We start from the raw sequence: 26859 nt of genomic DNA on the forward strand, positions 1-26859 counted from the left end.
ACCACTAATGGGTGTTCTCAGCCCCTGGCTAGCCAGTTAAGGTGTCTGAATGCAGCCCCAGTTTCCCCACAGCAGGGGATATATTCACGCTCAGCTGACCAGTTTGGGCAGAACCGTTCTGGGCTGTATGTTCCCGTTAGCGTCAGTGATAGCCGCTAGGTTAGTCCTGCTCTTGGAGGAGGAGGTGGAAGGGGGGGGTAACTTGGAGATGGAGGTGAGAGCTCCCTCGGTGGTGCTCCTCTTGGAAGCGGGGGAGGTCTTGTCGCCCCCCACGGAGGAGGAGCCGGTGGGCGGTTTAGGGAGACGTCTCCGGAGCCAGGGGTGTCTGAGGGCCTGGCTGGGGGTCATCCTGAGGGCCGGGTCCCACTCCAGACACTGCCTCAGGAAGTCCAGGAACAACGGGTCGTCGCAGCCCTTCAGCGCCGTGGTCCAGTCCTTACTAGCTGGCGTGCCGCGAACTTTACCGCGGCGCGACCGGCCGGCGTTCAGCACCGCCGACCCGTCGGGCAGTGTCGTCACCGTGCAGTAGCGAGGATATCCCTTGGATGAAACAAAATTCTTCGCTCTTTTAGAGGCATCCAGCAGCTTCTGACTGGGCATGCCTAGTAGCTCGATGATGCAGGCGAGCTGATCCGCCTCGTCTTCTCCCGGTAGCAGAGGATAGCCGGTCAACAGCTCCGCTAGGATACAACCTAACGACCACATGTCGATAGGCATACCATACCGAGAACCTAGAGAGGAGAGGAGAGAGAAAGAGGGAGGAGAGGAGATGGGGAGAGGAGAGAGGGAGAAGAGGATGGCAGAGAGGATGAGAGGAGAAGAGACAAGAAGAGAGGAGAGGAGAGAGAAAGAGGGAGGAGAGGAGATGGGGAGAGGAGAGAGGGAGAAGAGGATGGCAGAGAGGATGAGAGGAGAAGAGTGGGGAAGAGGAGACGAGAAGGAGAAGAGACAAGAAGAGAGAAGGAGAGAGGAGAGGAAGAGAAATGTTACAAATGTATTATTACAGTATGACTTTTTTGTATCTCTGTGATATCCATGTTCCCTAAATGGACCAGACTGATCCCAGATCTGATACGAACAGGTAATAAAGTGATAATACCGGCAGTGTCTTAACCCTAACTGATCCTTGACCCTTGAACAATCCTTCCACAGTTCCCTGGTGATTCATTGGTGATGATCCGTGAGCAACAATTTGAGGCAATTTCAATGTAGATGTATAATTATATAGTAGTGTAACCGGATTTGAACCCGGGACCATAGGATCCACAGGCAGCCGCACTAACCATCTGAGCTAAAGGGTCCGACGAGTCGACGACCCGTTAGCAGGTGCTGGTTGACTGAAACCGACGGATCATTTCATTCTTTCGTCCACGGATGCACTTTCCCGGGGTTAAGGCACTGAGATCCCACCCCCATTGCTACGTAAACCTGGATGTTTAGCATTTAGCATCTTAGCATCTAGAATGCTTAGATTATATATTAGATTAGATATAGACTATTGGATTATCAGATTATATATTGCATATATTTAGCATTTCGCATTATTATTTTTTTGATCCACTTTTTCTCCTCCTTTTCAATTTTTTCTCCCATCCCAATTACCCGCTGTGCCAATTCTCCCCTCCCCTGTCTTGAACGTTGCTCGCATATGCCCCCCACTGGTCGGTTCTAGGGAGGATAGAAGCCTTGCATCTCCTGTCCCCTCCGATACATGTGGAGGCAGCCTGTCACATCTTTTCACCTGCCAGCGCGGACTCTCATTGGCGAGGTGTAACGTGTGGGAGGCTCACACTACCCCCGCTACTTCCTGTCTCTGCTGTGCAGGCGTCCCCCAACCGACCTGTAGGAGTCGCTGTCCACAACGTCCAGATTACCACCCATCGACTTCCACCCGCTAACTCTGCCAATTGAGCCAGTATGACGTCCGGCGCAAGCCGGAGGCAACGCCGACACCGGTGTCTCTTGCGTTGGTGACGAGCGCAATGTCCGCTGCGGCACCCAGCCGCCCTGCATTTTAGCATTTTTTTTTATTATATATTAGATTAGATTTAGATGATTAGACTATATATTATAACCATATTTATTGTAGGGCAAAACAACTGAGGGCATACATACCCTCATCTCGCACCTTGTGGCCCATATGCGCATGTCCAGAGTTAACTATATTGCATATTGTTTACACTGCCTTTTTATTCTATTTTTGTTTTTACTTCTCCACTGTACTATAATTCTGTGACCTGTATGTCTTCTACTACCTGTACCTCCCCTCCCTCCCCCCTCCCCCATGCTGCCTGAATTTCCCCCAAGGGGACCAATAAAGGAATATTGTTGTGAAGGGCCAGATTAAACCGAATATATATATTTATTTATATATATATATTTAATTGTATTTGTATATTCTCTAATATTCCCTGATATCCCTTGTATATTCCTTGTACAATATGCATTGAATATCCATTCTAGCCTACTGAACATCCCATAATAGTCTCCATTCTACTATTGGTCGAGACCTTGGTGCCAGGCTGCCATACCCCTCAGACCCAGTTCAAACGTACCGCTCCACATGTACGAACAAGTCCTAGTTCCGCGTAGGAATCTGACTACCGCACCACTAATGGGACTATTTGTTCATAGTGCGTATATATACTGCGCTACTAAAGTAGGACTTTCTTTTTCAGTCCAGTTTCTTACCCTCCAATAGAGTCACAGACGTAAAGCCTCCCCGCGACGCCACGTGTGGGAGTAAGGCCAAGTTCGCCTACCATCGGTATTGAGACATTGTGTATATTAATATTTGAATAGTCATATTTGGCACTATATCGTCGAGTTGGACGTAGTCTATTAAGCTAATAATAGTCTGTTAATATATAGTGCTTTGTGCGGTAAGAATACTACCGTGGTCAGTACCCCATCGTTTCGGGCAGAGAACTGGCTGCTTATCCAGGGTGGTTGACCCCACGTGAAGCTGCACCCGAGGAGCCCCAGAGCCGACGAGCGAGTGGACCTGTATACCGGATTATTCTACCGACGACAGCCCGCCTTCCCAGGCACGGATTATGCTTTGTATACTTTGATTATTCCATGGATAAAGACCCCCGACACTGCCGTGTGTTGGAAACCCCCCCCCTGGAGAGGACGCAAGGTGAGGAGACGCTCTGCAAGACGAGGTCGCTTCACGTCTCTCCTCCGTGGACCGGAGGAAGCCGGCCCACAAAGAGTCCACCTGCTTTCATCTGTGGTCCAAGGATCGCCGGCGCATTGAACGGCACTACAGTGGGTTCACCTGGGATACCCTTGGCCGGATGAGGCAGACGGATTCTACCCCCCCCCCCTTCCTACTCCTGTCGGCTTACAAGCGACCGGATTAACCCCCCCTAGCGTATCCAGTATATAATCATTAAAGTATCATTGCTGTTATTCCTTAAACTATTCCAGGTCGTATATGTACCACCTGCGCCTTCAGAGATTGGACATTCTCTATTGATATACCGACGAGTACTCTTGCCATAAAAGTGCATACTAATTCCATTCATAAATGTGATTGATTTGATTAAGTGCTTGCTCTACACACCATCGCTGTGTAGAAATAAAGACCTATTTCTAATTCGTACATTTGTGTTGGATCCGTTTCATCTACGTGACAGTGTTCATCATAATATATTTATGCCGTGTACTGGGTGGCCGAATATTAAGTACAAAGGTAGTGGTAGTAAGTATCATATCTAGTAATACAGTCAGGGAATTGTACCCCTCAGTTACAATTGGTCCTTCGAGCCGGATGGTAATTAGTGTAATATTAATATAGTGTTATTAATATTGAAATGGCCTATGATGAACACTCCACGAAACGATCCTCCTAACCAACGCCCGCAGCGCGAACGACGGCTCCCTCAGTACTTAGAGGCCTACGCTGTCAGTCAACAACCTAGTCTTCTACTAACAGTAAACGCGGTAAAACTAGAAAGTAAAAGTATGTCTAACCCCAACGCCCAGACTACCCCGACCATAGAGGCCCCTACGGGCTCTAATGTAACTGACCAAGTTCACGGTGGGGACCAGTGGGAACCAGACATGACTTCACACCCCGCCAGTACTGAAGAAGTAGTCCCCGATGAGTCCCGGGAGGAATACAACGCTACCGAGAGAGAACTCGGCACGGAAGAAGACGGGGAGAGCACCGTGGAGATAGAGCTCCAAGGCTCCGCAAGGAGTACCCCGAGGGAAGGCTCCCCTATACAACCGCCTTCTCCCAGCGAGGCAGAGAGGACCCTACAGCAGGCCTTCCTCATCAGCCTGAACGCCGCTGCTGAACGCGACCGACTGCAGATCCAGCAGCGGAGCGAAGAAGAGCATATACGTCTAGAACTAAGACGCATTCAGAGAGAAGAGAATGTGGCCCGAGACCGAGCAGACAGCCAGCGAGCAGCTGCTGGTGCTCTACGGGACGCAGAGCGCGACAGACAGCAAGCGCAACTAATAGAACAGCTGATCAAACGGACAACACCCTCTCCCTCCGCCAGAGGCTCCAGGAACTCGTCTAGACACACCTCCAGGGCGGCATCCCCTAGCCGAGTAAACAACCCTGAACTTGACCAACAGACGAGGTCTATACCCCCCACAGACCACCTCCCCCCACCGGTCCAAGCGAGACCTAGCAACCGGGAAGGAGCAGCATATCCTGTGGAGAGGCTAAACCAGAGACTACAAGCACTGGATGACCTAACTGAAGACGAAGAGGAAGAGGAGGAGAACCACGCCCGACGACAGCACAGTACTCTACCGGACCAGGAGGTCCGGTACAGCCCAGGCTATACTCCCGCGGAGCTGCGCTACAGACCCCCGACTCTATACACGGGTGAGCACGACGCACGACCCGCACCGAGGAACAGCACCTGGACAAGCGGGCCATGATACACTGCCGGTACCAGCCCATACCAAGGAGCGGGAGGAGACTCGCCTAGGAGGCCTCTCCCCCAACGCTCGCCGATGTATCCACAGTCAGCGTCATACATTGGCCCGCCTATGGTACCCGACTTCACCCAAGAGAACCGGGCCCAGTATACGGAACTCCGCATGTGTCTGGAGACCATGTTGGTGGATGTATTGGATGAACGCCATAAATACGCCATCCTACTGAAGCACTTAAAGGTACCCCGCGCACATAATATAGCGCTCGCCTACGCGACTTCCACCACCCCATACACAGCAGCGCTGGTAGCATTGGACCAGAGGTATGGGCGCATATGGGATTACGTGATCCAGGAGATCCGACACATCGACCGCTTACCCCCAGCAATAGACAATCGAGCACTGGACGACCTGTCCATCAGAGTGCAGTCCCTGGTAGGGATGTTGGGAGCGCAGAGAGAGAAGGGGAGGCATGAACTTTACGCCAACTCAAATGTGGAAAGGATCTTGGAGAAGCTGCCGCCCGCTCGACAGGAGCGTTTTAGGCGACAGAGGGACCACCGAGACCCGAATGGCCCCGAACCGAACCTCCTCGATCTAGCAGACTTCCTGGCGAGAGAAGTCAGCAGCCTACGGCTAGATACATTCGGACGGAGCACCCCTGGCTCCAGAGAAGGAACCAGACGACTAAATGATGGAAGAAGATCGGTGACTGTGATGCACCAATCGGAGTCAGTACCGAGCAGCAGGAGCCACAGTACCCCCTCCAGAACAGAGAAGTGGAAGATAGTGTGCCCCTACTGTGAGAAAGAACACTGGCTAGCGCAATGTGACTCCTTCCCCAAGCTGAACGCGGAGGAAGCAAGTCAATGGATAAAGTCCAACAAGCGCTGTTTTCGCTGTGCGCGCTCACACATGGCAGCCGAATGCCGCTTAAAGAAAAGGTGCACCAAGTGCGATGGAGCCCATCTGGACATACTTCACGACAGTAACAGACGGCGCCCTTCACCCGCACCATCCAGCAGCAAAGCGAGCGTCATGTACATCGATCCCGCCAGCAGCAGTGGAGCCCGAGTACTCCTAAAAGTAGTGCGTGTGACACTAAGCTACCAGAATAAAGTCCTGGACACTTACGCCGTCTTCGATGACGGGTCAGAGAAGACCCTTCTGCTCGCCTCCGCTGCGGCCCAGCTAGGGCTGCGGGGAAGCGAAACCCAAATGACAATTCGGACAATAAGACGAGATTTGAAGACGATAAAGGGCGAGAATGTCTCATTCTCTATCGCAGCAAGCGGCCAGCCTGAGCGACGGTACCAGATTACAGACGCTTTCACCAGCCAAGAAATAGGACTGTCGCGGTACACATACCCCGTCGCCAAGCTGATGGAGAAATATGCACATCTGCGCAAGTTACCGATCCCGCTCATAGACAATGCTATGCCGACCCTGTTGATAGGCTCCGACCATGCAGACCTCATTGTCCCGATAGACCGGGTTCATACCGGACCCCGAGGCTGTCCTGCAGCAGTCGAGACCCGTTTGGGATGGACTCTCCAAGGCCCGCTCGCCAAATCTCTCAACCGAAGTACAGCCACTAGATGTCTCCACTCCCGAGTCACGGAGGGAGAAACCGCACTCCTGCAACACGTAGAGCGGCTATGGACCTTGGAACAAATGCCCTTTAAGAACGGAAAGAAAGACATTCGCTCTAAAGATGACATTTACGCCATTCACCTCCTCGAGACAGGGACCAAGAGAGTCCCGGTCAACGGCGTGTTGAGATACGCCACGCCACTCCTGCGGCGAGAAGGAATGCCTACTTTCCACGCCAAGACAGACGCCACAGAACGGTACCTGCTGAACACGGAGCGGCGCTTAGCCAAGAACCCCGCCCAAGAGAGTGTATACCGCGCTGAGATTGAGAAGCTCATCACAGCGGGACACGTCACAAAGATGGACATTAAAGAGGCTGACCAGACCACTGAATCGTGGTACGTGCCTCACCACAAGGTCCATCACAACGGTAAAGACCGCATAGTATTTAACTGCAGCTACCAGATCGGATCCCAAAATCTGAATAAAGAGTTACTGCCCGGTCCCACACTCGGCCCCTCCCTACTCGGCGTTCTACTCCGCTTCCGCCAGGAAAAGGTGGCCATCAGCGGGGACATTAAAGGAATGTTCCTGCAGGTGAGATTAGTAGAGGCGGACAAGCCCCTGTTACGGTTCCTATGGAGAGAGAAGCCAGGAGATGAGCACCCAGCCATCTACCAATGGGAAGTCCTCCCCTTCGGAACGACGTGCAGCCCCTGCTGTGCTACATTTGCACTACAGAAACATGTAGCAGAGGACCCAGCAGCGGACGAAGAGGTCCGACACAGCGTAAAGAACAGCTTCTACGTAGACAACTGTCTACAAAGCCTTTCAACCCAGGAAGAAGCCGAGGCTCTCCTGATTAAACTCCGCGCCTCATTGATCAAAGGCGGCTTTGATCTCAGGCAGTGGGCCAGCAGCGATCCGCAAGTACTGTGCAGCCTCTCCTCCGAGGACAAGGCAGCCAGCAGCGAGACCTGGATGGCTACAATCCCGGGAGAAGCCCAGGAGATGACCCTGGGATTGGTGTGGCGATTGCATCCACCTGGAGAGAGTGGGAGATGGAGCTCCACTCACTCCCAGGCGTTAATATGCGCCGAAGCTACTTCCCACCCACGGTGAGGCCAGAGACATGTAAAATGGACTTACACGTCTTCAGTGACGCCTCAGAGGTCGCATACGGATCAGTAGCCTACTTGCGGGCCCAAGAGAAGGGGGGAGAGATCTACACAGCATTTGTCCTCGCCCGCTCGAGAATAGCCCCACGCAAGCAACAATCTATCCCACGTCTAGAGCTCTGCGCAGCCCTAGCCGGAGCGCACCTAGCCACGCTCATCCAACGTGAGCTCACCATACCGGTGTCTAGAACAATCCTGTGGTCAGATTCCACGACGGTACTCGCCTGGATCAAATCGGACTCATGCAAGTACAAAGTTTTCGTGGGAGTCAGAGTCACCGAGATTCAAGACTTAACCGAAGAGTTAACCGGAGAAACAGAGTGGCGCTACGTTGATACAAAACAGAACCCAGCTGACGTCATCACCCGGGGGATGCCCCTGGATGACCTCACCCGTCGCAATGTCTACAGTGACGGCCCCGCATTCCTAAGACTCCCGGAAGGACAGTGGCCCATGCCTATCCCGAGGGAAGCAAGTCCAGCGGAGGTGGAAAATAAGAAGTCTGTGTTCTGTGGATTGAGCACCGTAGCCTCCACCGACCCTAACATAGACGATTGCACGTCCATAGAGAGTGCACAACAAAGAACATTCCTGCGGTACCACCCGGAGTGCAAGTCCCCCGCTGATATGTCAGCAGCTAACTACGAGGAAGCAGAATTGCTTCTACTGCAGCGAGCCCAGAGAGACAATTTGACAGAAGGAACAGTCGTCATGATTATTGATCAATCACTGCCCAGAGCTATGTGGCCGGCCGGCCGCGTAAGCAAAGTGATCACCGGTGCCGACGGCAAGGTCCGAGCAGCTGAAGTGCTCGTCCAGGGTCGCACTTACACCCGTCCCGTGGCGAGGCTCATAGAACTGCCCCGACTCCCAGACACAATCGATGATGACCATGACCCTATAACCCTATGACTTTGTGAAGTTGACTGACCCCTACAGCAAACCCTTATGTGTAAATAGACAACGCGATTAATCTGTCTCTGTTTAACTGATTAGGTCTGGGACCAATCAGGGGGTGGCTGTTGTGAAGGGCCAGATTAAACCGAATATATATATTTATTTATATATATATATTTAATTGTATTTGTATATTCTCTAATATTCCCTGATATCCCTTGTATATTCCTTGTACAATATGCATTGAATATCCATTCTAGCCTACTGAACATCCCATAATAGTCTCCATTCTACTATTGGTCGAGACCTTGGTGCCAGGCTGCCATACCCCTCAGACCCAGTTCAAACGTACCGCTCCACATGTACGAACAAGTCCTAGTTCCGCGTAGGAATCTGACTACCGCACGACTAATGGGACTATTTGTTCATAGTGCGTATATATACTGCGCTACTAAAGTAGGACTTTCTTTTTCAGTCCAGTTTCTTACCCTCCAATAGAGTCACAGACGTAAAGCCTCCCCGCGACGCCACGTGTGGGAGTAAGGCCAAGTTCGCCTACCATCGGTATTGAGACATCGTGTATATTAATATTTGAATAGTCATATTTGGCACTATATCGTCGAGTTGGACGTAGTCTATTAAGCTAATAATAGTCTGTTAATATATAGTGCTTCGTGCGGTGAGAATACTACCGTGGTCAGTACCCCATCGTTTCGGGCAGAGAACTGGCTGCTTATCCAGGGTGGTTGACCCCACGTGAAGCTGCACCCGAGGAGCCCCAGAGCCGACGAGCGAGTGGACCTGTATACCGGATTATTCTACCGACGACAGCCCGCCTTCCCAGGCACGGATTATGCTTTGTATACTTTGATTATTCCATGGATAAAGACCCCCGACACTGCCGTGTGTTGGAAACCCCCCCCCTGGAGAGGACGCAAGGTGAGGAGACGCTCTGCAAGACGAGGTCGCTTCACGTCTCTCCTCCGTGGACCGGAGGAAGCCGGCCCACAAAGAGTCCACCTGCTTTCATCTGTGGTCCAAGGATCGCCGGCGCATTGAACGGCACTACAGTGGGTTCACCTGGGATACCCTTGGCCGGATGAGGCAGACGGATTCTACCCCCCCCCCCTTCCTACTCCTGTCAACTTACAAGCGACCGGATTAACCCCCCCTAGCGTATCCAGTATATAATCATTAAAGTATCATTGCTGTTATTCCTTAAACTATTCCAGGTCGTATATGTACCACCTGCGCCTTCAGAGATTGGACATTCTCTATTGATATACCGACGAGTACTCTTGCCATAAAAGTGCATACTAATTCCATTCATAAATGTGATTGATTTGATTAAGTGCTTGCTCTACACACCATCGCTGTGTAGAAATAAAGACCTATTTCTAATTCGTACATTTGTGTTGGATCCGTTTCATCTACGTGACAGTGTTCATCATAATATATTTATGCCGTGTACTGGGTGGCCGAATATTAAGTACAAAGGTAGTGGTAGTAAGTATCATATCTAGTAATACAGTCAGGGAATTGTACCCCTCAGTTACAAATATCTTATCTTATTTTATCTTATACAGATTCACAGGGCAGTGAGATCCCACACGCTGTCACCAATGTAACCGAGTGGATTTGAACCTGGGACCATAGGAACCACAGGTGGCCGCACCGCGACCCATTAGCAGGTGCTGGTTGAGCGTTTACTTTACAGTTTTATCAGAGCAGCGTCCCTCCTGCTTTGTTCTTACCCAGGATGACCTCCGGCGCTCGGTAGAATCTGGACTGGATGTACGTGTAGACTCTCTGGTGCTCATAACAACTGGAGCCAAAATCGATCACCTAAAGAGAGAGACAGAGATAGTTAGGGGAGACCATCCGGCAACCAGGTTCTAACCGGCAACAAAAGCAATATGCCCTTGAGCAAGTCAATGAACCCCCTACCTGGTCCAGGGGCGCGGCAAATGTCTGACCCTGACCTCTGAATCCCCTGATGATGTCCACATGTATGTGTATCTCAGAGATATTAATGTCTACATGTATGTGTATCTCAGAGATATTAATGTCTACATGTATGTCTCAGAGAGAGTATATTGACTGAACATTCCTTTACTTACTTTTTACTTACTTCTTAATTAATTACTTTTTTTTTTTTACTGTATGTAGCACACTCTCAGGCCGGGGCTCATACAGAAACAAGCATTTCAACACAAAGTATTCTGTATTTTGTTGTGACAAATAATAAACAAACTTGAAACTTGAACTTGAGAGATAGTAATGTCTACGTGTGTCTCAGAGGGAGATAGTAATGTCTACATGTACGTGTGTCTCAGAGGGAGATAGTAATGTCTACATGTACGTGTGTCTCAGAGGGAGATAGTAATGTCTACATGTACGTGTGTCTCAGAGGGAGATAGTAATGTCTACATGTGTCTCAGAGGGAGATAGTAATGTCTACATGTACGTGTGTCTCAGAGGGAGATAGTAATGTCTACATGTACGTGTGTCTCAGAGGGAGATATTAATGTCTACATGTACGTGTGTCTCAGAGGGAGATAGTAATGTCTACATGTGTCTCAGAGGGAGATAGTAATGTCTACATGTACGTGTGTCTCAGAGGGAGATAGTAATGTCTACATGTACGTTTGTCTCAGAGGGAGATAGTAATGTCATTGTCTACATGTACGTGTGTCTCAGAGGGAGATAGTAATGTCTACATGTACGTGTGTCTCAGAGGGAGATAGTAATGTCTACATGTACGTGTGTCTCAGAGGGAGATACCGTAATTCCTCTAATAGTAACCCCGGCTTGTATTTGTTTCAACTGTAGCTGATACCAGGCTTGTATTAGGAGGAGGCATGTATAAGAGAGAGGCCTATATTTCTAATTTTCAAACAGATCATAATGAATAAATCAACATTTTGTGTCAGTTTGAACCCAGTAAAATGTACTGGGTTCATTTATTGAAACCAAGTACTGTATGAAATACGGTAGTAAACAGTGCAATTACAGGTGGTCAAAAAAAGTTAAATAAAGTAAAATAGTGCAATCACAATACTGGTATAATAATAATAATAATAATAATAATAATAATAATAATAATAATAATAATAATAATAATAATAATAATAATAATAATAATAATAATAATAATAATAATAATAATAATAATAATAATAATAATAATAATAATAATAATAATAATAATAATAATAATAATAATAATAATAATAATAATAATAATAATAATAATAATAATAATAATAATAATAATAATAATAATAATAACTTCGTTTTATACAATTCTGAGGTAGGCTTACTCTCTTGGTAAACATTAACACCATACCATTATATGGTATTTACTGCACAGCCAGGCCAGCATATACATGAAACTCGGCTTGTATTAGGAGGCCGGCTTATAATTGCTTAGCTCAACAGCGCACCCGTCATTAATAGAGACCTGGTTTTTAATTGAATACCGGTTACTATTAGAGGAATTACGGTAGTAATGTCTACATGTACGTGTGTCTCAGAGGGAGATATTAATGTGTCTCAGATAGGGGGGGATCCGAATCGTTTACCTTAATCCCACTGCGTCCTTGCTGTTTCAGCAGTATATTCTCAGGCTTCAGGTCACAGTGGATGATTCTGTTCTTGTGCAGGGAGTCCAGACACTGCAGGATGGAGTGAGAGAACTTCCTGACCAGCGGCAAACTGAAGCCCTGGAACTTGTTCTTCTTGATGAGCTCATACAGGTTCATACTGAGGAGTTCAAAGGTCATGCAGATGTGGTTCCGGAAGGTGAAGTTCTCCAGCATGTGGATGACGTTCATGGTGGCGTCGGTGTCCTGCTTCTTCAGATGCTCCAGGATACGGATCTCCTCGGCGGCCTGCCGGTGGAACCTCTTCTCGTTCCTCACCATCTTCAGAGCCACGTGGCCGTGGGCTTTATGGTCGTAGGCCTTCACCACCTGGTAACGAGAAGGTACACGTCAGACTGGTGTAGGCGAAGGCCTTCAACGCGCAGAGGACAAACTACATGTCAGACTGCTCTGATAAAACTGTAATGTAAAAGTGTTATAATCACCAGTCTGACGCTTCTCTGTAATGTAAAGTGTTATAATCACCTATAAAAGAAAGGTTGAGATCCAAGGCAGCTCTACAATTTTTTTTAAAAAGCCTTTATTTATTGGCTTACATTATTGCAAGCCACAAAAACATGTCGGTTTTTTTAAAAAGATTTTTCAAAATAATGTAAGCCAATAAATAAAGGCTTTTTAAATTTTTTTTAGAGCTGCCTTGGATCTCAACCTTTCTTTTATAAGCGAATCCTACCCCGGATTTAATCCAAAGAGCACCTACCTGAAACAAAATAAGAACGCTGAAGCCCTCTCCATATCCTCTGTTTTGTTATAATCACCTGTTTAAAGCTTCTCTTTAATGTAAAGTGTTATAATCACCTGTTTAAAGCTTCTCTTTAATGTAAAGTGTTATAATCACCAGTCTGACGCTTCTCTGTAATGTAAAGTGTTATAATCACCTGTTTAAAGCTTCTCTTTAATGTAAAGTGTTATAATCACCAGTCTGACGCTTCTCTTTAATGTAAGTAAGGGATAATGTATAGCTACGAGGTCATTGTCGCAAAATAATTGACCGACACGGAGTTTAGAACACCGAGGCGCCTCACCGAGGTGTTTTAAACGTCAGTGAAGGGCAATTATTTTGCGACAATGACCGAGTATAGGCTATACATTATCCCGCTTATTACATGGCTAACTTACTAACAATATACCTAATTCATTTTACACCATCGACAAGACGAGATCAAATGCAGACGCAGTTGTTCTGTGGCTCTGTCAGCCCAAATAAAGTGATTATTATTATCGCCGGCAGCCGGCAGGTGTGTCTGATTGGCTGCACTGAAACAGTGTGTGTCAGTGGGCTTGATTACTCCAGCTGCGAAAAACAATAATCACCGGTTGTTGTGAAGGGCCAGATTAAACCGAATATATATATTTATTTATATATATATATTTAATTGTATTTGTATATTCTCTAATATTCCCTGATATCCCTTGTATATTCCTTGTACAATATGCATTGAATATCCATTCTAGCCTACTGAACATCCCATAATAGTCTCCATTCTACTATTGGTCGAGACCTTGGTGCCAGGCTGCCATACCCCTCAGACCCAGTTCAAACGTACCGCTCGACATGTACGAACAAGTCCTAGTTCCGCGTAGGAATTTGGCTACCGCACCACTAATGGGACTATTTGTTCATAGTGCGTATATATACTGCGCTACTAAAGTAGGACTTTCTTTTCAGTCCAGTTTCTTACCCTCCAATAGAGTCACAGACGTAAAGCCTCCCCGCGATGCCACGTGTGGGAGTAAGGCCAAGTTCGGCCTACCATCGGTATTGAGACATCGTGTATATTAATATTTGAATAGTCATATTTGGCACTATATCGTCGAGTTGGACGTAGTCTATTAAGCTAATAATAGTCTGTTAATATATAGTGCTTCGTGCGGTGAGAATACTACCGTAGTCAGTACCCCATCGTTTCGGGCAGAGAACTGGCTGCTTACCCAGGGTGGTTGACCCTATGTGAAGCTGCACCCGAGGAGCCCCAGAGCCGACGAGCGAGTGGACCTGTATACCGGATTATTCTACCGACGACAGCCCGCCTTCCCAGGCACGGATTATGCTTTGGATACTTTGATTATTCTATGGATAAAGACCCCCGACACTACCGTGTGTTGGAACCCCCCCCCCTGGAGAGGACGCAAGGTGAGGAGACGCTCTGCAAGACGAGGTCTCTCCACATCTCTCCCCCGTGGACCGGAGAGAGCCGGCCCACAAAGAGTCCACCTGCTTTCATCTGTGGTCCAAGGATCGCCGGCGCATTGAACGGCACTACAGTGGGTTCTCCTGGGATACCCTTGGCCGGACGAGGCAGCTGGATTCTACCCCCCCCCCCCTCCTACTCCTGTCGGCTTACAAGCGACCGGATTAACCCCCTCTAGTGTATCCAGCCTATAATCATTAAAGTATCATTGCTGTTATTCCTTAACTATTCCAGGTCGTATATTTACCACCTGCGCCTTCAGAGATTGGACATTATCTATTGATATACCGACGAATACTCCTTGCCATAAAAGTGCATACTATTTCAATTCATAAATGTAATTAAGTGATTAAGTGCTTATTCTACACACCATCGCTGTGTAGGAAATAAAGACCTGTTTCTAATTCGTACATTTGTGTTGGATCCGTTTCATCTACGTGAGAGTGTTCATGATAATATATTTATGCCGTGTACTGGGTGGCCGAATATTAAGTACAAAGGTAGTGGTAGTAAGTATCATATCTAGTAATACAGTCAGGGAATTGTACCCCTCAGTTACAATTGGTCCTTCGAGCCGGAGGGTAATTAGTGTAATATTAATATAGTGTTATTAATATTGAAATGGCCTATGATGAACACTCCACGAAACGATCCTCCTAACCAACGCCCGCAGCGCGAACGACGGCTCCCTCAGTACTTAGAGGCTTACGCTGTCAGTCAACAACCTAGTCTTCTACTAACAGTAAACGCGGTAAAACTAGAAAGTAAAAGTATGTCTAACCCCAACGCCCAGACTACCCCGACCATAGAGGCCCCTACGTGACGAAGGCCGGGAGATTGCGACCCCCTCTGCGTGCCCCCCTGTCTTCGGAGGTCTCGTAGTGGTGACCGGAGTGCCGGATGTCCCGCAATGATGTCGGGGAGTTCGCGACCCTCTCTGCGCCACCCCCCTTCCCCCTGTCTCCGGCTGTCCCTGAGCAACGACCGGAGTGTTGAATGTCCCGTGACTAAGACGGGGAGGACGTGACCCTCTTGCGCCGCCCCTGTGCCTCAAATAGCTCCGCTATCAACTCTATCTTTAATCGTTCAAAATGTTCAGTTGCTATCGCTATTAGCTCTATCTTTAATTTTTCAAAATGTACAGTTGCTATTGCATGCACTCATCTGTGTTTCACCACACACATGAGTGCATGCTTACCAACTGTCCGTCTGCAACACTACTATCACCGACATCTAAGAAGGGAGATCCCCCCTTGAACGGCCCTTCTAAGGTTTCTCTCCTCCACATTGCCTGTGGAGCTTTTTTTCCCTATTGTTAGGTTTTAGTGAGTTTTTCCTTACCTTCGCGTGGGGTATGTCTGGGAGTGCTTGCATTCTTTCATTTATTTGCATTCATCTAAAAAATGTTTGGACCCTATGGTGTTCTTGTTCTGTTCTTGACTTATTGTTATGTTGTCTTCTTGACTTGTTTAAAGAAGACCTGTACGGCCCATGGGGACATTAACGTGTGTTGTCGGGCCCTATAAATAAATTTGATTTGATTTGATTTGATTTACGAGCTCTAATGTAACTGACCAAGTTCACGGTGGGGACCAGTGGGAACCAGACATGACTTCACACCCCGCCAGTACTGAAGAAGTAGTCCCCGATGAGTCCCGGGAGGAATACAACGCTACCGAGAGAGAACTCGGCACGGAAGAAGACGGGGAGAGCACCGTGGAGATAGATCTCCAAGGCTCCGCAAGGAGTACCCCGAGGGAAGGCTCCCCTATACAACCGCCTTCTCCCAGCGAGGCAGAGAGGACCCTACAGCAGGCATTCCTCGTCAGCCTGAAAGCCTCTACTGAACGCGATAGACTCCAGGGTGAACGCGATCGATTGCAGATACAGCAACGGAGCGAAGAAGAGCACATACGCCTGGAAATAAGACGCATTCAGATGGAAGAGAATGTGGCCCGAGACCGAGCAGACAGCCAGCGAGCAGCTGCTGGTGCTCTACGGGACGCAGAGCGCGACAGACAGCAAGCGCAACTAATAGAACAGCTGATCAGACGGACAACACCCTCTCCCTCCGCCAGAGGCTCCAGGAACTCGTCTAGACACACCTCCAGGGCGGCATCCCCTAGCCGAGTAAACAACCCTGAACTTGACCAACAGACGAGGTCTATACCCCCCACAGACCACCTCCCCCCACCGGTCCAAGCGAGACCTAGCAACCGGGAAGGAGCAGCATATCCTGTGGAGAGGCTAAACCAGAGACTACAAGCACTGGATGACCTAACTGAAGACGAAGAGGACGAGGAGGAGAACCACGCCCGAAGACAGCACAGTACTCTACCGGACCAGGAGGTCCGGTACAGCCCAGGCTATACTCCCGCGGAGCTGCGCTACAGACCCCCGACTCTATACACGGGTGAGCACGACGCACGACCCGCACCGAGGAACAGCACCTGGACAAGCGGGCCATGGTACACTGCCGGTACCAGCCCATACCAAGGAGCGGGAGGAGACTCGCCTAGGAGGCCTCCCCCCCAACGCTCGCCGATGTATCCACAGTCAGCGTCATACATTGGCACGCCTATGGTACCCGACTTCACCCAAGAGAACCGGGCCCAGTATACAGAACTCTGCATGTGTCTGGAGACCATGTTGGTGGATGTATTGGATGAACGCCACAAATACGCCATCCTACTGCAGCACTTAAAGGTGCCCCGCGCACATAATATAGCGCTCGCCTACGCGACTTCCACCACCCCATACACAGCAGCGCTGGTAGCATTGGACCAGAGGTATGGGCGCATATGGGATTACGTGATCCAGGAGATCCGACACATCGACCGCTTACCCCCAGCAATAGACAATCGAGCACTGGACGACCTGTCCATCAGAGTGCAGTCCCTGGTAGGGATGTTGGGAGCGCAAAGAGAGAAGGGGAAGTATGAACTTTACGCCAACTCAAATGTGGAAAGGATTCTGGAGAAGCTGCCGCCCGCTCGTCAGGAGCGCTTTAGGCGGCAGAGGGACCACAGAGACCCGAATGGCCCCGAACCGAATCTCCTCGATCTAGCAGACTTCCTGGCGAGAGAAGTCAGCAGCCTACGGCTAGATACATTCGGACGGAGCACCCCTGGCTCCAGAGAAGGAACCAGACGACTAAATGATGGAAGAAGATCGGTGACTGTGATGCACCAATCGGAGTCAGTACCGAGCAGCAGGAGCCACAGTACCCCCTCCAGAACGGAGAAGTGGAAGATAGTGTGCCCCTACTGTGAGAAAGAACACTGGCTAGCGCAATGTGACTCCTTCCCCAAGCTGAACGCGGAGGAGGCAGGTCAATGGATAAAGTCCAACAAGCGCTGTTTTCGCTGTGCGCGCTCACACATGGCAGCCGAATGCCGCTTAAAGAAAAGGTGCACCAAGTGCGATGGAGCCCATCTGGACATACTTCACGACAGTAACAGACGGCGCCCTTCACCTGCACCATCCAGCCGCAAAGCGAGCGTCATGTACATCGATCCCGCCAGCAGCAGTGGAGCCCGAGTACTCCTAAAAGTAGTGCGTGTGACACTAAGCTACCAGAATAAAGTCCTGGACACTTACGCCGTCCTCGATGACGGGTCAGAGAAGACCCTGCTGCTCGCCTCCGCTGCGGCCCAGCTAGGGCTGCGGGGAAGCGAAACCCAAATGACAATTCGGACAATAAGACGAGATTTGAAGACGATAAAGGGCGAGAATGTCTCATTCTCTATCGCAGCAAGCGGCCAGCCTGAGCGACGGTACCAGATTGCAGACGCTTTCACCAGCCAAGAAATAGGACTGTCGCGGTACACATACCCCGTCGCCAAGCTGATGGAGAAATATGCACATCTGCGCAAGTTACCGATCCCGCTCATAGACAATGCTGTGCCGACCCTGTTGATAGGCTCCGACCATGCAGACCTCATTGTCCCGATGGACCGGGTTCATACCGGACCCCGAGGCTGTCCTGCAGCAGTCGAGACCCGTTTGGGATGGACTCTCCAAGGCCCGCTCGCCAAATCTCTCAACCGAAGTACAGCCACTAGATGTCTCCACTCCCGAGTCACAGAGGGAGAAACCGCACTCCTGCAACACGTAGAGCGGCTATGGAGCTTGGAACAAATGCCCTTTAAGAATGGAAAGAAAGACATTCGCTCTAAAGATGACATTTACGCAATTCACCTCCTCGAGACAGGGACCAAGAGAGTCCCGGTCAACGGCGTGTTGAGATACGCCACGCCACTCCTGCGGCGAGAAGGAATGCCTACTTTCCACGCCAAGACAGACGCCATAGAACGGTACCTGCTGAACACGGAGCGGCGCTTAGCCAAGAACCCCGCCCAAGAGAGTGTATACCGCGCTGAGATTGAGAAGCTCATCACAGCGGGACACGCCACAAAGATGGACATTAAAGAGGCTGACCAGACCACTGAATCGTGGTACGTGCCCCACCACAAGGTCCATCACAACGGTAAAGACTGCATAGTATTTAACTGCAGCTACCAGATCGGATCCCAAAATCTGAATAAAGAGTTACTGCCCGGTCCCACACTCGGCCCCTCCCTACTCGGCGTTCTACTCCGCTTCCGCCAGGAAAAGGTGGCCATCAGCGGGGACATTAAAGGAATGTTCCTGCAGGTGAGATTAGTAGAGGCGGACAAGCCCCTGTTACGGTTCCTATGGAGAGAGAAGCCAGGAGATGAGCACCCAGCCATCTACCAATGGGAAGTCCTCCCCTTCGGAACGACGTGCAGCCCCTGCTGTGCGACATTTGCACTACAGAAACATGTAGCAGAGGACCCAGCAGCGGACGAAGAGGTCCGACACAGCGTAAAGAACAGCTTCTACGTAGACAACTGTCTACAAAGCCTTTCAACCCAGGAAGAAGCCGAGGCTCTCCTGATTAAACTCCGCGCCTCATTGATCAAAGGCGGCTTTGATCTCAGGCAGTGGGCCGGCAGCGATCCGCAAGTACTGCGCAGCCTCTCCTCCGAGGACAAGGCAGCCAGCAGCGAGACCTGGATGGCTACAATCCCGGGAGAAGCCCAGGAGATGACCCTGGGATTGGTGTGGCGATTCAAAACAGATTCGCTTCACTACAGACACAAGCCCCTGACTACGGAGCAGGGAAGGCCGGCGGCCGCGCCGACCACCAGACGGAGTGTGTACACAACACTCGCCCGACAATATGACCCGCTAGGATGTATTCTACCGTACACCACCAGGGCAAAAATGATTGTACGAGCATTGTGGGACAAGGACCAGGGCTGGGACGACCCCATTCCCGCACACCTTGCATCCACCTGGAGAGAGTGGGAGATGGAGCTCCACTCACTCCCAGGCGTTAATATGCGCCGAAGCTACTTCCCACCCACGGTGAGGCCAGAGACATGTAAAATGGACTTACACGTCTTCAGTGACGCCTCAGAGGTCGCATACGGATCAGTAGCCTACTTGCGGGCCCAAGACCAGGGGGGAGAGATCTACACAGCATTTGTCCTCGCCCGCTCGAGAATAGCCCCACGCAAGCAACAATCTATCCCACGTCTAGAGCTCTGCGCAGCCCTAGCCGGAGCGCACCTAGCCACGCTCATCCAACGTGAGCTCACCATACCGGTGTCTAGAACAATCCTGTGGTCAGATTCCACGACGGTACTCGCCTGGATCAAATCGGACTCATGCAAGTACAAAGTCTTCGTGGGAGTCAGAGTCACCGAGATTCAAGACTTAACCGAAGAGTTAACCAGAGAAACAGAGTGGCGCTACGTTGATACAAAACAGAACCCAGCTGACGTCATCACCCGGGGGATGCCCCTGGATGACCTCACCCGTCGCAATGTCTACAGTGACGGCCCCGCATTCCTAAGACTCCCGGAAGGACAGTGGCCCATGCCTATCCCGAGGGAAGCAAGTCCAGAGGAGGTGGAAATTAAGAAGTCTGTGTTCTGTGGATTGAGCACCGTAGCCTCCACCGACCCTAACATAAACGATTGCACGTCCATAGAGAGTGCACAACAAAGAACATTCCTGCGGTACCACCCGGAGTGCAAGTCCCCCGCTGATATGTCAGCAGCTAACTACGAGGAAGCAGAATTGCTTCTACTGCAGCGAGCCCAGAGAGACTCGTTCCCCGATGAATTGGCCTGTCTACAGGGAGGAAAGCCCGTCCCATCCGACAGCAGATTAATTCACCTGGCCCCCGAGAGCGACGCTCATACCCTCATCAGAGTGGGTGGTCGCCTACGCAGAGCCCCCAATCTACCGAATGACATTAAATACCCGATAGTATTGAACAGCCGACACAAGGTCACAGAGCTGATTATAAAGAAATACGATGAGGATGTACATCACGCAGGAGCAGAAAGAGTCTTCGCGGAAATCAGACGTCGTTACTGGATCCTACAAGGAAGAGAGGCGGTACGACGCTTCCAACGAACATGTCTAGACTGCCGCAAGTGGCGCGCGCAGCCCAGCATACCAAGGATGGCTGACCTTCCTCCATGTCGCCTCCGAATCGGTGACAAGCCATTCCACTCAACGGGTATGGACTGCTTTGGCCCGCTGCACATAAAGAAAGGAAGAGGAACCGAGAAGCGGTGGGGTATTGTATTCAAATGCATGACCACCAGAGCGATACACATCGAGCTTCTCCCGACCATGAGCGCAGACTCATTCCTTATGGCCTTCCGTAGATTCATATCACGGAAAGGAAGACCGTCTACCCTATTGTCCGATCATGGGACAAACTTTAAAGGCGGCGAAAGAGAGCTGAGAGAGAGCTTCCAAGCTATGGGCCCAGAACTTAAGACCCACCTCGCTCCAGCACAGGTTGATTTCCAATTCAACCCCCCAAACGCACCCCACTTCGGTGGCACTTGGGAACGAGAAGTGCGCTCCATAAAGACAGCCCTGTACGCAGTACTTGGGGCCCAGACTGTGGCGGAAGAAGTCCTAATGACAGTCCTCACGGAGATTGAGGGAGTACTTAACTCGAAGCCCCTCGGATATGTCTCCAGTGATGTGGCGGATATCGACCCAGTTACCCCCAACACACTCCTGATGGGGCGGCTAGATCCTGCATTACCACAGACAATGTACCGGCCTGAAGAAGCGAACGGCCGACGAATGTGGAGGTACAGCCAAGTATTAGCCGACAAGTTTTGGAACAGTTTCCTACTGCACTACCTACCGTCTCTACAGACCCGCCAGAAGTGGGTAAAGGAGAGAGACAATTTGACAGAAGGAACAGTCGTCATGATTATTGATCAATCACTGCCCAGAGCTATGTGGCCGGCCGGCCGCGTAAGCAAAGTGATCACCGGTGCCGACGGCAAGGTCCGAGCAGCTGAAGTGCTCGTCCAGGGTCGCACTTACACCCGTCCCGTGGCAAGGCTCATAGAACTGCCTCGACTCCCAGACACAATCGATGATGACCATGACCCTACAACCCTATGACTTTGTGAAGTTGACTGACCCCTACAGCAAACCCTTATGTGTAAATAGACAACGCGATTAATCTGTCTCTGTTTAACTGATTAGGTCCGGGACCTATTCAGGGGGTGGCTGTTGTGAAGGGCCAGATTAAACCGAATATATATATTTATTTATATATATATATTTAATTGTATTTGTATATTCTCTAATATTCCCTGATATCCCTTGTATATTCCTTGTACAATATGCATTGAATATCCATTCTAGCCTACTGAACATCCCATAATAGTCTCCATTCTACTATTGGTCGAGACCTTGGTGCCAGGCTGCCATACCCCTCAGACCCAGTTCAAACGTACCGCTCGACATGTACAAACAAGTCCTAGTTCCGCGTAGGAATTTGGCTACCGCACCACTAATGGGACTATTTGTTCATAGTGCGTATATATACTGCGCTACTAAAGTAGGACTTTCTTTTCAGTCCAGTTTCTTACCCTCCAATAGAGTCACAGACGTAAAGCCTCCCCGCGATGCCACGTGTGGGAGTAAGGCCAAGTTCGGCCTACCATCGGTATTGAGACATCGTGTATATTAATATTTGAATAGTCATATTTGGCACTATATCGTCGAGTTGGACGTAGTCTATTAAGCTAATAATAGTCTGTTAATATATAGTGCTTCGTGCGGTGAGAATACTACCGTAGTCAGTACCCCATCGTTTCGGGCAGAGAACTGGCTGCTTACCCAGGGTGGTTGACCCTATGTGAAGCTGCACCCGAGGAGCCCCAGAGCCGACGAGCGAGTGGACCTGTATACCGGATTATTCTACCGACGACAGCCCGCCTTCCCAGGCACGGATTATGCTTTGGATACTTTGATTATTCTATGGATAAAGACCCCCGACACTACCGTGTGTTGGAACCCCCCCCCCCTGGAGAGGACGCAAGGTGAGGAGACGCTCTGCAAGACGAGGTCTCTCCACATCTCTCCCCCGTGGACCGGAGAGAGCCGGCCCACAAAGAGTCCACCTGCTTTCATCTGTGGTCCAAGGATCGCCGGCGCATTGAACGGCACTACAGTGGGTTCTCCTGGGATACCCTTGGCCGGACGAGGCAGCTGGATTCTACCCCCCCCCCCCTCCTACTCCTGTCGGCTTACAAGCGACCGGATTAACCCCCTCTAGTGTATCCAGCCTATAATCATTAAAGTATCATTGCTGTTATTCCTTAACTATTCCAGGTCGTATATTTACCACCTGCGCCTTCAGAGATTGGACATTATCTATTGATATACCGACGAATACTCCTTGCCATAAAAGTGCATACTATTTCAATTCATAAATGTAATTAAGTGATTAAGTGCTTATTCTACACACCATCGCTGTGTAGGAAATAAAGACCTGTTTCTAATTCGTACATTTGTGTTGGATCCGTTTCATCTACGTGAGAGTGTTCATGATAATATATTTATGCCGTGTACTGGGTGGCCGAATATTAAGTACAAAGGTAGTGGTAGTAAGTATCATATCTAGTAATACAGTCAGGGAATTGTACCCCTCAGTTACACCGGTGGTTATCGAAAAATAATTCACCGCTGTCAGGGGCTATTGACCAATCACAATCAAGCATTTCGGCGAATGTTAAAACGCCATGTAATAAAGTATTATAATCACCAGTCTGACGCTTTTCTTTAATGTAAAGTGTTATAATCACCTGTCTAAAGCTTGTCTGTAATGTAAAGTGTTATAATCACCTGTCTAAAGCTCCTCTGTAATGTAAAGTGTTATAATCACCTGTCTAAAGCTCCTCTGTAATGTAAAGTGTTATAATCACCTGTCTAAAGCTCCGCTGTAATGTAAAGTGTTATAATCACCTGTCTAAAGCTCCTCTGTAATGTAAAGTGTTATAATCACCTGTCTAAAGCTCCTCTGTAATGTAAAGTGTTATAATCACCTGTCTAAAGCTCCTCTGTAATGTAAAGTGTTATAATCACCTGTCTAAAGCTCCTCTGTAATGTAAAGTGTTATAATCACCTGTCTAAAGCTCCTCTTTAATGTAAAGTGTTATAATCACCTGTCTAAAGCTCCTCTGTAATGTAAAGTGTTATAATCACCTGTCTAAAGCTCCTCTGTAATGTAAAGTGTTATAATCACCTGTCTAAAGCTCCTCTGTAATGTAAAGTGTTATAATCACCAGTCTGACGCTTCTCTTTAATGTAAAGTGTTATAATCACCTGTCTAAAGCTCCTCTGTAATGTAAACCTGTCTAAAGCGTCTTTAATCCTCTTTTTCTCCACCTGATTTTCTATGCTTTTCCTCCCATCCCAATTGAGTCGTTATGCCAATTCCCCCCTCCCCTACCTGGTCGTTGTGCGCATGTGCCCCCTACTGGTCGGTTCAAGAGAACCCTGAGGTCTACCACATGCTTCCTCCGACACATGCGGAGACAGCTAGCGGCTCTCTTTTTACCTGGCAGCGAGGACTCTCATTGGTGAAGTGTAACGCGTGGGAGGTCACGCTGCCTTCACCACTTCCTGTCTTTCGCTGAGCAGGCACCCAGACCTGACATGTAGGCGTCGCTGTCCACAATGCCAGATTACCACCCTCGACTTCCCTCCCGCTAACTCAGCCAAATGAGTTAGTATGACGATCGGCCCAAGCCGCAGGCAATGCTGACTCCGGGAGTCGAGACCGCAGCCTCTTGCATTGGTGATGAGCGCGATCTCCGCTACGCCATCCGGCCGCCTAAAGCTTCTCTTTAATGTAAAGTGTTATAATCACCTGTCTGAAGCTTGTCTGTAATGTAAAGTGTTTTATTACATGGCGTTTTAACATTCGCTGAAATGCTTGATTGTGATTGGTCAATAGCCCCTGACAGCGGTGAATTATTTTTCGATAACCACCGGTGATTATTGTTTTTCGCAGCTGGAGTAATCAAGCCCACTGACACACACTGTTTCAGTGCAATCAGACACACCTGCCGGCTGCCGGTGATAATAATAATCACTTTATTTGGGCTGACAGAGCCCCAGAACAACTGCGTCTGCATTTGATCTCGTCTTGTCGATGGTGTAAAATGAATTAGGTATATTGTTAGTAAGTTAACCATGTAATAAGCGGGATAATGTATAGCCTATACTCGGTCATTGTCGCAAAATAATTGACCTTCACTGACGTTTAAAACACCTCGGTGAGGCGCCTCTGTGTTCTAAACTCCGTGTCGGTCAATTATTTTGCAACAATGACCTCGTAGCTATACATTATCCCTTACATAATCACCTGTCTAAAGCTTCGCTTTAATGTAAAGCATTATTCTCACATGTGTGATGCTTCCCTTTAACACATTCGTGGCCAACCACGTATATATATACGTGTTTCGGATCCAACGCTTGAGGGCCAACCACGTATATATACGTGGTAAGGTTGTTTTGGCTTTTATTCCATTGTAATATCCTACTCAATGTCACCGAGCGCCACTGCAGATTTACCCTACTCTTGGGATTCGGAAAAGTGCATTACCGGCCAGATCCTCGTAGGGGCGCTGTCTCGATAATGCAGTGTTCCCTGTTACAGACCGGTGTTTTGTTTTTTTCATCATGGGTGGACTTTTTTGTTAGCCTGAAGCTATACCTTTAGCATGTAGCCTGGAATACTTTTTGGGACGCTGAATTCAGTATACAGTAAAGGAATATAGCATCAGCCAATGGACATATTGATCTACCAGATGGCGATCGATAACTGGGAAATCCTGTTTGGGATCCAACCGGCCCACGGTAAGAGCTTTTTCACGTAAATTACAGCCCGATCGGGCCTTGCTTTTATAGCCGACCAGCCAATGAGCGTATGAGGCTAATGAGGCTAATGCCGTTATTGGTAATCAATAATCAGAAACGACGTCCCCCGCCCCCCCCCCCCTTTCATGCATTCATGGTGGACCATGATACCGATAATATGCATTTTGAGTTTTAGCTCTAGCTTGTGTATAGCCGAAACGCCATTCGATTTAACGTTATTAGCTTAGCGTCCTATATCCCGCCTTCCAGGAAATACCCCAGAACATTGCGGTATATAGTTCATATTCGCGACGGTATAAAATGGGAACGTATTGATGAAAATATTATTTATTTAAGGCATATTGAAGGGACGGTTTATAGTGTCAATTGACAATGACAATGGACAGATAGCAATAATATAAAGTATAGATTTAGCTCTACCAAACAGCCTCACGCACAATGAAAGGTTGTTATGATAAGCTGGCCTTATGGAGTGAGATTAGACGGATCCCAGTGGCCCCGAAAGTGTTAATGTAAAGTGTTATAATCACCTGTCCGAAGCTTCCCTTCCCAATGACCTTCAGGACCTCGTAGCGATAGGCGATGTGGTCATGTGGGACGTGAATGTATGACCCCTGGTCGTCGTCAAAGCCACTGTTATTGGCCCCGCCCATCACGCCAGTGCGCTTCTTAGCGTTGGGGCCGATGAAGTAGACTGCACACACACACAGAAACACACACAACCACACAAAATATTGTATTTGTAATGGAACATAAGTGAGGCAGCGTTTGAATAGACAGACTGAAATGGGATAGAACCCAGAGAGCAACTTTAAAGGTAGAACCTGCCTGTAATGATGTCAAACAGCGACCTCTAGGCATGTTTTGATTATCTTCACTAACTACTAGGTTATCATATCTGAAAAGAGACATTGCTTTTGAGTTTTTCCAATGTCTTTTTTGTTTTTTTGAGCCACAAACCCAGTGCCATTCAGCTCCATTGTATTGGAGTGATGGCAGACATCTCTACAGCATAAAACAATATCCAAAACTAGGAGAATCACAATTAAACTACCTGGATGATAAACAACACTCTGGGTAAGAGGAGAAATGTGACCAGGCACAGACTTTAGGTCTTGTTGAGCAATTTTTTTTTAATTCATCACTTCAAATCGAGCGGATACTTTTCAATCTATGTCTTAT

At 48.9% G+C, this 26859-nt stretch overlaps 1 protein-coding gene across 1 annotated transcript; it reads right to left on the minus strand.

The window, feature by feature from the left end:
- On the minus strand, positions 1-26647 carry LOC311242130 (dual specificity tyrosine-phosphorylation-regulated kinase 2-like; the record flags this gene model as incomplete). The annotated part of the gene is made up of 5 exons (XM_084331084.1): positions 1-731; positions 10331-10421; positions 12161-12550; positions 26208-26371; positions 26638-26647. 5 exons carry the CDS (start codon positions 26645-26647, stop codon positions 91-93), a joined length of 1296 nt encoding a protein of 431 aa, XP_084187210.1. The 3' UTR covers positions 1-90.
- Positions 26648-26859: the final 212 nt, after the last annotated feature.

Source organism: Notolepis coatsorum (genome assembly GCF_963971535.1).
Source record: "Notolepis coatsorum genome assembly, chromosome: 15".
Classification (NCBI taxonomy): domain Eukaryota; kingdom Metazoa; phylum Chordata; class Actinopteri; order Aulopiformes; family Paralepididae; genus Notolepis; species Notolepis coatsorum.